The sequence below is a fragment of the Struthio camelus genome, chromosome 1 (genome assembly GCF_040807025.1).
Source record: "Struthio camelus isolate bStrCam1 chromosome 1, bStrCam1.hap1, whole genome shotgun sequence".
In the NCBI taxonomy this organism is placed as follows: domain Eukaryota; kingdom Metazoa; phylum Chordata; class Aves; order Struthioniformes; family Struthionidae; genus Struthio; species Struthio camelus.
The window spans coordinates 220,624,747-220,639,458 of NC_090942.1; the positions used below are offsets into that span (position 1 = coordinate 220,624,747).

The 14,712-nt window shown below is 48.4% G+C and overlaps 1 protein-coding gene across 13 annotated transcripts in view; it reads left to right on the forward strand.

The window, feature by feature from the left end:
• Positions 1-14,712, forward strand: part of PAK1 (p21 (RAC1) activated kinase 1) — a 73,959-nt gene that overhangs the window by 30,832 nt on the left and 28,415 nt on the right. For 11 of the 13 annotated variants that reach the window (XM_068930678.1, XM_068930679.1, XM_068930683.1 and 8 more), the window contains one exon: positions 7,265-7,475. In XM_068930678.1, coding sequence (XP_068786779.1) covers positions 7,286-7,475 — 190 coding nt within the window. In that variant the 5' untranslated portion in view covers positions 7,265-7,285. Of the gene's footprint in view, positions 1-2,279; positions 2,429-5,223; positions 5,365-7,264; positions 7,476-14,712 lie in introns of those variants that run through there. The other 2 variants (XM_068930687.1, XM_009688290.2) reach the window with 2 other exon arrangements.

A 14,712-nucleotide genomic window follows, 5' to 3' on the forward strand; every position in this document is an offset into this window, starting at 1 on the left:
GTTGCAATGAAGACAATGGAGCTGTACGCAGTAGCAAGCACTGCTCTGGTGATAAATGTTTGCATTTCCAATTAGTGCTGAAGTGTTGTGGCAATTCCCTCTCGGTCTAATTGAGGCTCTTGGACGGCTTCATCCACTAATGATGCTCGTGCTTTGGACAGTGTATCTTCTTGCTCTTTGCTTTCCCAGTGAGGAAGGAGTCAGAGTATTTCACTGTTAGAACACCACTTTCCTCTTTGCATCTCTGTCTTACACTCTCTTCTCCCGAGAAGAAGTTGTACTTGAAACGGAATGGGTTAACTCACGTTTTCTGCGATTTCCATCCTCTTTCTGCTGACCACTGCACTAGACTGTCCTCCGTGCATCATTGACTTGACGTATTTTCCCACATGTGCCTTACCTCTCTCATCGCAAACGTCAGGTCTCCGCATTTAACAAGACGCGTGCGTACATACTGTGTTTTGGCAAATACGCGCATGCGTTAAAAACTTGAGTGAGTTGTTCAGGATTAATAGCGCTCTTTACCCTTTAACACTGCTTGCAACTCCTTCAGGCAGATAGTTATTAGAAGTTGGTGTAATTTAGTGGTGGTCTGTGATTTACAGACCAGGTTTCCAGACAACGTCCGTCTCGCCCTAGACAAATTCCATCGAGTGAGCCTTGGGTAGCTCAAGTCATTGGGATCGTCCCTCACGGCAAGGGTGCTAATCTGTCTGTCATCCACTGCTGCTTGCATGCAGCCTTTCTGTTTCCACGGGAGGTGTAGAAAATGAGATTTCCATCAGAGCTGTGCCGTGAATATGGGAGGTAATGCCGTCCTACCAGGAGTTATTCTACAATGGGGTGGCGGGGCCTAGTGCTGAGCCCTGTGCTCTAGGTTCGTCTTTGGGTTGGATACCTTCAAACGAAAAAAACGATTAATAGTTCCGTTACCTTCAGTGCTATTGCTGCTAATACGTTGTTCGGACTCACAGCCAAGTAACTTGAGTGGAGAGCCGCCACGGTGCATTTAACTGTGTGTTTTAATATATTATTTTTGTGCTTCATTTCCTCTGGAACACGGAGTTCCTCCCGGAAACTTGCTCATATGTGTTTTGGGTATGCTTTCTTATTTTAAACGTAAGAGGGCTTTATTTTTCCCACCCTGCTTTTGCAAGCTGACTCCAGTTGCTACTGGGGCAGTTGAAGCCCTGCCGTTGCTTGAGCTCAAGCGCGGTCGGAGCCAAGGCTGCTCCGTACCGCGCCGGAAAGAGGAGCCTGCACCGACATCTGCCCCGGCCAACTTGCTTGTTCTGGCATGCTGCTCGGGCAGGGGAGACGGCATTCCTCGAGGTGAGGAGTTAATGGGGATGGTTTGTGGGCTGAGAACTTTCCAAATTGATACTCTGGGCTCCTTCCATCTCAGCATGGAGAGAAAGATATGTGTGTGTATATATATATGTATTTTTTTTCACTGTGGATGCAGTTTATTTTTCTTGGGCTGTATAAAGTGCCATTGGAACGGGGCAAGCATTCGGTCAAAATTTGTAGGCTGCTACATAGGGGTAGGAACAGCACTAGTTGGTCTCTGCGGTCTTTCGAAGCTGTAGCTACCTGGGTGGAGAACACGAGCTCGTGGTGTACTCTAGTTACTTGGGCATAGCTGGGCATTGATTGTGAAATGGCCTCAGTGGTTTGTTTGATGCTGCCGGTTATTCCTCATTTTGCTTTCGTTTTTGGAGACGTAGCAACTATTTGAACGCCGATTCCTTTTGCCTCCGTGGTGAAAGAGCTGACAATAAGCTGAAACACGGCAATTTAAGCTTGTCGTCGCTTCTCTGTGGCGTTAGGTCTCAGGCTAACCCTACGGAAAGGGCTTGACCTGCCTTGACGCTAGTGAAACCCTCCATGCGTCTGGGTTACTCTAAGGGTTAGTCGCACGTGGGCCCACACCGAAAAAGCTGGCGAAAGCTGGACCTTGGTTATTTAAAACAAAACAAAAAGCAGCTTCCCTTAACTTGGGCGAAAGGAGAACTCTGCACCGTGGTGAGGAATCAAGCAGTTAGAGGTGGGCCTCTTCTTCTTTAGAAGTGTATCTGGCTGCTTCGATGGGTTAGCAGGTACGTCTGCCCGGGAAGAGGCTCCATAGTTCTGCCCCAAAAGCGGTGCCTGCTGCGATGGCGACCGTGTGCTCCACCAAAACGCTGCCTGGGGAATCTCACCCAACAATTCTTGCATTTAACTCAAACAGCTGTGACTCTATTATTACTTTTTTTTTTTTTTTTTTTTTAAAAGGACCCTCCTGTCTTTTGGCTTTTTGAAACTCCGAGCAACGGTCTCCTCCAGCGTTCCTATTGAGTCACGACTGGTCAAGTATCTTTCATGTCTAGCGCTATAGAAAGAAAGCTGGCGCAGGAGCAAGACTGCAACCCATAGTTGGCCATTTGCTGTAAGAGTGTCTCTCCCTTCCCCCTCCTCACACCCACCCTCTCCAGTGGTAGTGGTGGGTGCGTTTTTTTTTTTTTTTTACCTAAACGTAGGCTTATTTTTGGTGATGTCATTGTTATTCCCTTTAATTTAGCGATTTCATCTGTATTTCTAAGTGTTGGCATTTGTACAGGTCCAAGAGGTAAATTCTGAAGACGGATGAGTAAAACAGTGCTGTTTGTTTGTTTTTTAACTTTATGAAATGCCACTTTTTTCCCCTTAAATGGGATTAGTTCACATGTAAAAGTCAGCTCTGGGCCCATGACTGTTTTTTTTGCAATTGGCCCACTTGCGCGGCGCCTTGGCGCCGTTTGCACCCTCCAATGTGCAGGAACTGCCTGGGGAATCGATCCGGTCCTGCAGTTACTAATCGCCTCTAAACGCGATGAGCAGCAGCCTGGCCTGCCGCCGGATACGTGCGTTGCCACTGCCCTTGTCTGCGACAGCGCTGGTCCCGGGGTCCCGTCCTCGGGAAGGGAGGAAGCGGGCACGGGCGTTTGAACGGAGCAGAGGCCCCTGCTCCTGTCTGCTGGGCGAGGAAGGCGAAGGAGATTTCGGCTGTGCGCACCCGTTAGCGATCCCCAGCCGTGGGGAGCGGCGTACGGATGAAAGGCTGTTGGGAAGTTGATGCAGACAGAAAATGCTTGTGCGTTTAACTCGGTTAAAGATTCAGACGTCCGGCCCCCTCTTTCTGTGGTCGTGCAACCCTTTCCTCACCGGGGCAACAACAGAAAAACAGCATTTTGCAAAAGTGTAGCAATTCCTTTTGCTGGTAGGCGGAGAAGGAGGGAGAAATAGTCGCCAGAGCGTCTCCCTTCCCCCTCTCCCCTTTAATACAGTTTATTCATCTATAAGTTGCAGTGAGTAGCTTACAGCTACCGTCTTGCCAGACTGCATGAATTATAGATGGCTCTTTTATGAGTTTTCCTGTTGACTCCAGCAATTAGCATGCACTGGGCGTAGTTATCTTTAGGGCATCTATTGCAGCGTAGGTCTCTGCTCCTCTGACTTCTTAATTGCTTACTGTTTTAGCCATCAGTCATTTGCCTGTCTTGTGAAAGAGCGGAAGGAAAACACAGGCAGCTCGGTAGAAACCTGCAGTTCAGAGTGGAGCATCAGGGCTGAAATGACCTGGTCTGCCAGGGGAAAATGGCATAAATAGAGATGTGTTGTTGTTTCCCCCCACGCACACCCCCTTGCCTGGGTGTGCTTTTAAAGGCAGAAAGCACCATGCGTGTTGGGCTGCCACTCTGCTAGGTGAACTGCTAGGGCGTCTGTGCCTGTTTTACAGCAAAGTCATGGGCATGAACTGCATGATTTTTTTGAGTCATACCTAGCTACGGCAGATGAGCGGGCGGGCACAGACCTCTACGCGTCCACGCACCTGCGTTTTGGATGCTGCCGTTGGCACCCGTGGGTGCTGTGCTCTCTTCCAGTCGCTCCGCTTGCTCCGTCCCATGCGGGACTCCCCTTGAAGAGCTCACGCACTGATCGCTTCCCTTGCCCGTTTAATTGGGATGCTGAAACATCAGATAAATTTCTGGAGGAGGACTGTGCAAACAGCCCAGTCCTGCTGCTGCCACGAAGAGGAAGGAGAGCGACGGCTGGTGCCGCTTTGCGTTCCTGCGGGTACAGATCGCATGGTGACTTGCTTCAAGCGTCATAGCCCTGGCGCTGCCCTGCTCAGTGAAGCAACAGCCTGAGAGCGCTCTACGTTTCAGGAGAGCCAGCGCAAAGGGAGGTGGTTTGAATCCTGCTTGCTTAGGAGTTGGTGGCAGCTTCTTTTAGGAAGGGAAGAATTTGCACGGTCAGCTGAGCTATGGATAGTGAAAACGACTGCCTCCGTAACCGCTCAGAACAACCCCGTGCTGCCGGCACTCATTTGGGCTGCAAGGCGCTGAGAGAGGTAGATGTAATTCTCTCAGGGCAGGGTTTAAGCCACGTACTTTGAAGCCAGTAGAGGCTTAAAATATAAAGATGTTGAGTTTGGGGATGGGCTGTATCTGCATTCTCGTAGTGGGAAGACGCGTGGAAGCATGTTCTTGTTTCTTCCTTTCCTTTCAACATGTTTGTTTAAGGAAAACGGAAAATGGCCTTTGGAAGCCCGCTAGGTTGCGATGGTTGTTGCAAGCAATAACTGAGGTAGAACCAGATCTCCAAACTTTGTGGGCTGAAGGATTTTTCCTAGCCTCTGTCTCCAAGCAGATTGAGTGCTTCTTGCCGCACCTAAGATTTTGATCTGCCTGGGCTACATGCTTCAGGTGACCCTGCTCGAGCAAAGGGGTTGGACGGGACGATCTCCAGAGGTCCCTGTCAACCTCAAGCCTTCTGTGATCCTGTGAGGAGAAAGCTCTGGGAAGCTTGAGAGCTTGAGCAATGGAGCAGAAAGGAGAGGACATACTGCAGGCTTTGGCTACGTGAATGTCGTGGTTCTCAAATAGGTGTAAAGAAATGCTGTGTGTTAGAACGGCGTGACTTCTCAGCGGTTGCTTTCTCATCTAGGGGATAATGTAACGTAACATAAAGGAGCTCTTGTACTGCCAGCGTTTCCAGCCCTGTGGTAAAACAGTGATTCACTTGTGCTCTTATCCTTTCCAACTAGAGGATCTTGAAAAACTCTCTTATACTGAAGAAACTGGAAGCAGACGTCCCTGGAGTTTTGCACTGAGCTGAAAATGAGGATCGTTATTTTTTGCTTACCGTCTTTTTTTTTTTTCTTTTTCTTTTTTTTTTTTTTTTAACTTTGCCCGGCACTAGGTCAACCTCTGACTGTTATCTGGCTTTTTCCTTCCTCTTCTCACTGTTTTTGTGCTCCTTATTGAAACCCCTCTGGAGTAAACCAGAGCGTTGCAGCAGCAGCAAATGCGCTGACCGCTCCTGCGGAGGGACATTTGGCAGGTACGCAGCTGCCCATATTAATCTTCCTTCTGCTTTCCTGTTTGCAGTGTATTCCTAGCGCCCTCTCAGCAATTTGTTTTCTGCTGGCTCAAGATGCATCAATGCAAAAAACGCAGGTCTTAGGTGGCACTTTTTCTTTGTGTGTGTGGGTTTGTTTGGTTTTTTTGGATGCTTCAGTGATGCTGGTTCTGCATCGATGTCACCGACATGGCAACATGCAAAGACCGCCTGTGAGGCCTCGATATCTTCATGTCGCACAAGATTTATCCTCACCAGTGGCTGCCAAATTTACCAGTTGGGTTTTAATTTTGACTTTTCTCCCCAGTGTAGAAGGTCTTCTGCACTGCTTCATCGCTGCCAGTCCAGCTGTCACTTTTACTCTGCTCCATTTTGCGCTGGAGAGCAGTATGAGGAGGCTGAAGGCCAGAAGCATTTGTGATGGGAGAGGTGCAGGGCACTTGTCAGAACGCACCCAGACAAATGTACAGCTAGTTTCCATCCTCCCCACCCCTCAAATGCCAAAACTGTCCCACCATTAAAATAAATACCCCCAAATGCTCATCTGTAATTTTAAATTCCATTGCGGGTTTGTGTTGGGAGGCGGAGGGGTTGGGATCAAATTACTTACAAAGCTGCCTGGGTCTGAAGGCTTGTCCAGAGCCGTTTGGGCTGCGGACCACCGTCAACACTCCCATTTAAGAACACACATGAAGAAATATAAATCCAGTACGTGAAGGTAAAGGTGGATCTGCAGACCAGCCATGGCTTGGCAAGTAAGCGAGGGAACCATTGCTTCCTGGAAGCCAGCAGCTTTGTCCCCTGACTTCTCACTTGCACAGAGCAGAGCACTTTTGAGTTTCTGCCTTCAAATAATTCCTCCTGAACGAAACCTCTTTACTCACCACTTGTGGAATTTGGAAAGCTGTTTGACTCCTCTTCCACGCAAACACAATTTATTCTCGCTTTGCTCTTTGCTCTCCCAACTTTCTTCTGAAAACTTAATGCAAAGGATTTTCAGTGTCCAGAAAGATCTCGCTGCAGTCAGGCTGCATCTGGAATGATGCTGATCTCATTGGGTGGAACAAGCTAGTCTTGCAGAATAACCCTGGGCAAAAGCTTCCTCCTTCCTTCTCCGATTTTACGTAACAGGGATTATTTGTTTAAGGATTAACGTGTACGTTCGGGATTCAGTATTATTTGACCCATGCAACAGAACAAAATACAGTCAACTTTCTGGCTGTACCTGGCTCTTCGAATTGCACTTCGAGGGTGCTACTGCTGCAGGGGGGCCAAGGCCAGCTTGGGCGCACTGAGCGCTGCGTCTGAGATGACGTGCATACAGCTGTGCCACCTCCTGACTGGGCAATTCAGCTGCTTTTTAGGCGGCAATGGAGCCTGAGCTAATTTGAATCTGCTGCATCTAAGCTCTTTGAGAGCAAACCAGCTTGGATCTCCCTGCATCGCATTTGTGCATCATGTTACTGCCTGTGCTGGAGCCTGATGCAAAACTTTTGATATGGTTTTCAGTGGAACTAGCATGGATCTGGGAGGCTTTGTTAGCTAGACGTTTGGCTGCCTCTTCTCAGGTGTCCCTGCTCTGCCCTGTTCTCCCATCTCATATGCTTCTGCTCCATGGTGTCACTAGAGAATTGGTTGTATCGTAAAATAAGCCTGTCATGGTAACCAATAACTCAAGTGCTTAGTCTTATTAGCAGAAGTAACTTGGAACTTGAGTAGAATTTGTTGGGCTGATGCCTGGTCTGTGTTGCTATAAGGTTACAAGCTAGTCTGGAGTTAGCATACTCCGCAAATACTTGCGTGTGGTGTGGTTTACTTGATGGTATGTGAATCTAATTTTAAAAAAGATTTCTTATTTTTATTTTCTTTTTCCTATTCCTAGTAACGACTTCTACAACTGAAGATGTCTAACAATGGAGTTGAAGCAGAAGACAAACCGCCTGCTCCTCCGATGAGAAATACCAGCACGATGATTGGGTCAGCGAGCAAAGACGCTGGGACTTTAAACCATGGCTCAAAACCTTTGCCTCCTAACCCAGAAGAAAAGAAGAAGAGAGACCGATTTTACCGATCTATTTTACCGGGAGATAAAAGTATGGTATTTTAACTGTTCATACAAACCTTCTGTCTGCATGTTGCTCAGAATGACCTTAGTTAAAAACCTGACCCTTAATCATGGTTTAGTTTTCGGGATAGATGGCTCACATTTACTTCATATGCAGCTGTCTTGATCATTTTGGGGAACATAAGCTAATGACTGTAGTTCTATTTTCCTAATAATTAACCCTGCCACAATTAATCTATCCTTCTTAATCTGTTTTGCACATTTTTTTTTTTTTTTTAAATTACAGTAACAGTATCCCTGGAAATTGGGAGTAGTTTTTCCTCTCCCTTCTCCCCCCACCCCCGTCTGTCCTTAAAGGTCTTGGAAAGTTATTTAAATGTTTGCACCAATTACAGGCCGGTCAGTTAAAGGTGGCCATTGGCAATCTCTCTGGAGGGGCGAGAGGAGGTTGTTTCTTTGTTGCTTTGAACAGCAAATAATTTTGAATCAAGTATGTTTAACAGGCAATCTCCTGCCGGGACTGTCGTCTGTTACTACGTGGTCTGTTGCGAAAAGCTTACCATCAAAGGTGTAATTTCTCATCTTACTCTGTTTTAGAGTTTGTTTCAGGCATTGTCTGCTTGCTGTTAAGAATAATCTGTCACTGTAAGTTCTCGCACACTGCGTGTGAACCGAAGGAATTTTCCCCTGTTATAGGGACTATGACAGATGGAAATGGGGATAAGAACTGTGAACTGTACATGCAATTCTAATTTTTAGGATCAGGATATCTAAAAAATATATATCTATCATGCGAATCATTTGAAGTGATGTAAGGAAAAAAATCCAGTCTGTAACCTGTGCTTTCTTTTCAAATCTGACCTATTTTTGGAATTCCTCTTTCTAATGCATCAGCTTTTTGGACACCAGATAACTGAACTCTAGTTATCTTCCGTTCATGAGCTCCAGGAGGGAAGCTGTCTCCTTAATTGTTGTTTTAGCAAAAAGACTAATTGGATTGATAATTCTACCTATTTAAATAAGCAAGATGCAGGGTTCTGGGGGAACTTTCTTTTCTACAAAACGTTGCAGCATTCATTATTGAACATCTAATACCTTTGGCAACTTTGGATTGTTTTCGGACACAGATTTTGATCCTGCAATGCAGAAACCCATAAACTCAATGTTAAAAACTTGCAGGATCTAGGTTAGAACTTGCCATTTTGAGTATTAATCCTAAAGAGCTGTAGGATTTTTTTGTTGGCTTATTTTAAAGGAGTGTGTTTTTTTGAAATCTTTAATCTCAACAGTTGCAGAAAGCAAAGAAATCGCCTGAAATTTAGGAGAGATTAGAAGAATTACAGCCTGAAATGCTAGTTTGAACTGTATTTTCAAGGAGAGTCGCAAAAATGAACAGCTCAGGTAAAGTCAACAGACAGACTGCCACTGATTTTAAGGTGCCTGCGTTCGCTGAAGATAGGCCAATGTGGCAGATGCTTCAAGACATGAGAGATTTTTGTTTAGCCAAGCCCAGCAGAGCCTTCTGTTGCAGTACACCTGCCCAAGCTAGAGTGGTTGCTCCTGTCCTCTAACTCCTGCTCAGCAAAAAAAGGCTTTAACACTGTCACCTTCACTTTGGATTGGTGGTTTTTCACCTAATGAAAACTCCTTCTAATCTTAGGATGACAACTAAATTCCCAGTGCCTGCTGCTGCTTAACTGTTGTTAGTAAACTTCCCAGGTGTTCAGACACAGTGTCTTTTTCTTTTGTACCAGAAACAATTTGGGTGGTGTTTGTTGGTTTGGCTGAGAGAGATTTTTTCCATTCAGTCAAAATCAGATTAATTTAGGGGAAACCATGACCTTTTGATTGCCCTGGGCGAAATAAGATCACTATATGCTTGTCTAACTTCTTACGTTCTTACCCTGTTCAGCTACTGCTAGGCGTGGGACGCTAGGCTAGGTGAATCACAGAATGGTTGAGGTTGGAAGGGACCTCTGGAGATCATCTAGTCCCACCTCCCTGCTCAAGCAGGGTCCTCTAGAGCATATTTCCCAGGATCACATCCAGACGGGTTTTGAATATCTCCAGGGAAGGAGACTCCACTACCTCTCTGGGCAACCTGTGCCAGTGCTCTGTCACCCTCACAGTGAAGAAGTTTTTCCTCAGGTTTAGGTGGAGCTTCCTGTGGATCAGTTTGTGCCCATTGCCTCTTGTCCTGTTGCTGGGCACCACGGAGAAGAGGCTGGCCCCATCCTCTTGACACTCCTCCTTCAGATACTTGTACACGTTGATGAGATCCCCTCTCAGTCTTCTCTTCTCCAGGCTGAACAGGCCCAGCTCTTGCAGTCTTTCTTCATAGGAGAGGTGCTCCAGCCCTCTAATCATCTTGGTAGCCCTCTGCTGGACTCTCTCCAGGAGTGCCATGTCTCTCTTGTACTGGGGAGCCCAGCACTGGACCCAGTACTCCAGGTGAGGCCTCCCCAGGGCTGAGCAGAGGGGCAGGATCACTTCCCTTGACCTGCTGGCAGCGCTCTTCCTAATGCACCCCAGGAGACCACTGGCCTTCTTGGCCACAAGGGCACACTGCTGGCTCATGTTTAACTTGCTGTCCACCAGCACTCCCAGGTCCTTCTCGGCAGAGCTACTTTCCAGCAGGTCAACCCCCAGCCTGTACTGGTGCCTGGGATTATTCCTGCCTAGGTGCAGGACCTTGCACTTGCCTTTGTTGAACTTCATGAGGGTCCTCTCCGCCCACCTCTCCAGCCTGTCCAGGTCCCTCGGAATGGCAGCACAGTCTTCTGGTGTGTCAGCCACTCCTCCCAGTTTAGTATCATCAGCAAACTTGCTGAGGGTGCACTCTGTCCCTTCCTCCAGGTCATTGATGAATACGTTGAACAAGACTGGAGCCAGGACTGACCCCTGGGGGACACCACTAGCCACAGGCCTCCAACTTGACTCTGCGCCATTCACCACAACCCTCTGAGCTCGGCCATCCAGCCAGTTCTCAAGCCACCTCACCGTCCACTCATCTAGCCCACACTTCCTGAGCTTACCTAGGAGGATGTGATGGGAGACAGTGTCCAAAGCCTTGCTGAAGGCCAGGGAGACAACATCCACTGCTCTGCCCTCATCTACCCAGCCAGTCATTCCATCAGAGAAGGCTATCAGATTGGTCAAGCATGATTTCCCTTTGGTGAATCCCTGCTGACTCCTCCTGATCACCTTCTTGTCCTCCAGATGCTTAGTGAGGACCTTCAGGATGAGTTGTTCCATCACCTTTCCAGGGGTGGAGGTGAGGCTGACAGGCCTGCAGTTCCCTGGCTCCTCCTTCTTGCCCTTTTGGAAGACTGGGGTGACGTTGGCTTTCTTCCAGGCCTCAGGCACCTCTCCTGATCTCCAGGACCTTTCCAAGAGGATGGAGAGTGGCCTAGCGATAACATCCGCCAGCTCCCTCAGCACTCGTGGGTGCATCCCATCGGGGCCCATGGATTTGTGGATGTCAAGTCTGGACAAAAGATCTCTAACCTGATCCTCCTCCACCAAGGGAGAGTCTTCCTCTCTCCAGCCTTCCTCTCTTGTCCCCAGGGTCTGGAATTCCTGAGGACTGGCCTTAGCAGTGAAGACTGAAACAAAGGCAGCATTCAATAACTCTGCCTTCTCTGTATCCTTCGTCACCAGGGCACCCGCCCCATTCAGCAGCGGGCCCACGTTTCCCCTCGTCTTCCTTTTGCTATTGATGTATTTGAAGAAGGCCTTCTTGTTGTCCTTGACATCCCTTGCCAGATTTAATTCCAACTGGGCCTTAGCCTTCCTTGTCGCATCCCTGCACACTCTGACAACGTCCCTGTATTTCTCCCAAGTGGCCTGTCCCCTTTTCCACGTTCTGTACACTTCCTTCTTCTGCTGGAGTTTGGCCAGGAGTTCCTTGCTCATCCATGCAGGTCTCCTGCCCGCTTTGCTGGACTTCTTCCTCAGAGGGATGCACTGCTCTTGAGCCTGGAGGAGGTGATACTTGAATATTAACCAGCTTTCTTGGACCCCCCCTTCCTTCTAGGGCCCTGTCCCAGGAGATTCCCCTAAGCAGGTCCCTGAAGAGGCCAAAGTCAGCTCTCCTGAAGTCCAGCATTGCAATCCTACTCATTGCCCTGCTCCCTCCTCGTAGGATCCTGAACTCCACCATCTCCTGGTCACTGCAGCCAAGGCTGCCCCCAACCTTCACATCCCCAACTAGACCTTCTTTGCTTGTTAGTACAAGGTCTAGCATTGCACCTCTCCTCGTTGGCGTCTCCACCACCTGAGTCAAGAAATTATCATCAGTCCTCTGCAGGAACCTCTTTGACTGTTTGTGCCTAGCTGTGCTGTCTTGCCAGCAGATGTCAGGGTGGTTGAAGTCTCCCATGAGAGCCAGGGCCTGTGATCGTGAGGCTACTTCCAGCTGTCTGTAGAAGGCCTCATCGATGACTTCCTCCTGGTCAGGTGGCCTGTAGTAAACCCCCACAACAGTGTCACCCATGTTACCCTGCCCTTTAATCCTTACCCATAGGCTCTCAACTTGCTCTTCATCCACCCCCAGGCAGAGCTCCACACATTCTAGCTGCTCCCTCACATAAAGAGCAACTCCACCGCCTCGCCTGCCTGGCCTGTCTTTCCTAAAAAGCACATAGCCATCCATGACAGCATCCCAGTCATGTGAACTATCCCACCACGTCTCTGTAACCGCAATGAGATCGTGGCCCTGCGACCGCCCACAGATCTCTAACTCTCCCTGTTTATTCCCCATGCTGCGTGCATTGGTGTACAGGCATTTCAGAGAGCCAGTCAAGCATGCAAGCTTCCCAGGAGAGGTGCAAGAGGATCCTCCATAGCCATGTTGCATGCTGTCTCCCCTGGCTGTATGCACCCGCTGGAGGCATCCTGACTTGAGCGGTATTTTACTGACTCCCCTGCCACTAGACCACTCCCCTTCCCCCATCTTGCCTAGTTTAAAGCCCTCCTTACCAGGCTGGCCAATCTGTTGGCAAATGCTTGCCCTGAGTCAGAGAGGCCAGTTTTTGGCACTTAACCTTTGTGCTGGGCTTGCAGAGAGGCTGCAAAAATCCAAAATGCTCAAGAGCTAACTTGGCCAGTGAATGTGGACTTGGGCTTTGACACTGTAGCCTGATAGCTACTGAAACGATGTTATCAGTCCCTTTGGAGAAGCGGCAGTTCTTTGCTCTGGGCAGTTGTGCAGGGAATATTGCTGGAGCTCAGACTTGATGGCGGTTGTTTTTTAGTTCTGCATAGGACCACAGAAGCATTGAAGTGGTGCTGTCAGCAGGGCTTTGGTTTCTCTTACCACAGGACAGTCAACTCCTAAGGAGTGATGGGACCTCCCTAGCAGAGTGGGGCAAGACCATCTTTGCCAGCAGGCTTGCTAACCTGCTGAGGAGGGCTTTAAGCTATGTTCATCTAGGGTAGAAACTAAAGCCTGCAGGTATGTGGGAGAGCAGGACATAGGGAAGTAGCATGGCTGGGACAGTGCAGCAAAGAAGGCTCTGCCATTGGCCTCTAAGAGAGCTGAGTGACCGGATGCCCGTCTGAAGTCTGTGCACACAAATGCATGTGGTGTGGGAAATGAAGAGGAGGAGCTGGAAGTCCATGTGCAGTTGGTGAGCTGCAGTCCTACTGGGATCACGGAGATGTGGTGGGATAGCTTGCACAACTGAGCACAGGCTCTTTACGAAGGACAGGTGGGGAAGATCATGAAAGCGTTGCGCTTTATGCAAAGGAGCAGCTCATGTATGTGGAGTTCTGCTATGAAGCAGATGAGAGACCTGCTGGGAGCTCAAGGGTCAAGATTGGAGGGGAGGCCAACAAGGGAGGACATGCTGGGGGTGTCTGCTACGGATCATGAAACGAGGTTCTCAGTGGGAAACTCAAGAATGTGATCTCTTGACTCATTGAACGCATGTGTTGATCCTCACGGGGCACTCAAATGTCTGCTGGGGAGCAATGCAGCAGGGTGCAGTTGATCCAGGAGATTTCTGGAGTGCTCTGAGAACAGCTTCTTTGACACGGATGCGGGCCGAGCTGCCTAAGGGAGGTGCATTTATGAATCTGAATTTGAATTTTAGGAATTTTATGCGTGAAAACGGAAGGACTGGTGGCTGAGTCTGGAGCTGTTTGTGGTGTAGGTCGAACTGACAGTACTTTGGGACGTGTTTTTTGCACTGTGCTACAGCTGTGCATGAGCAGAGTGGTGGTGCAAAGTACACATGGGTCTAAACCCTGGCCCTCATACATGCAGGATGCGCACGCTTCTGTTAATGTGTCCCCCTGCTAGGCTTTGTCCTGCTCCATTTACAAAACTCTGGTTTCATCTGTCCCAGCCTAAAACCAAACTCTTATATTTAAAAGCATATCAGCTAAATACTGGATGGGTCCGATCCAAATCATGGGAGCTCTGCATCTATGTGTTGCTTTCCAAACGAGTTGCGAGCACTCACGTTTTTGAGGTTATGGCCGAATTGGTGTCATCTTTGGGGATACGAAGCAGGCTTTAGCTTGAAGCGTGCCCCAGTTAGCTCCTCTGAGCTCGGCCGAGGTCAGCTGCTGCTTGGCCCAGGGGCAGGATGTTACCCGCGAGGTTCGCTGGCGGTAGCGTCAGGGAGCCCTCTGCGTGGTGATCACGCTGCGGCGGGCATGTGGTGCCTTACTTCTGAGTCAGGGGAGCGCTTGGCCTAACGTTCCTGGCAGAAAAGACCTTTCTCATCTCAGGAAGCTTCAGGACGGGCTCACTGGCTTACTTTGCTGTTGGAAATTGTGCTTCCTAGTTGCAGCTCAAGTTGCCAGAGCATCATGAGGGAACTTCATGAGAGGCTGTTGTACCAGTACGTCAAGCCTTTTGAATGAGAAGGTGATAAGATATTTGTGGGAATAAAGCACTTGGTGGTAGGTAGGCCTTCTTAAACATGTATTTGATTTGCGTTTATTTATCTTTTATTTAAGATTCTTTAGGATTTTTTGACTCACTACAAGGCTAATACGACTGTAGTGGGGGGATTAAGTGTTAAGTAAGGTTGGGAGTGCCTGTCTCTCTGTAATTTTTTTGTAGCTCTTTCCACCTGCTGTAACATAAATGCCTACTACAAAAAGCAATTGTATTATTAATGTTTTAATACGTTCAGGCTTTTAGATCTGTCAGATTTTTGGATCAAAAGCTTCTGAAGTTCATTGTCCTGTGAGAATCCTGAAGGAATACATTTGAATTCATATGGTGGTTTCATGTGGATTCACAGGATGGC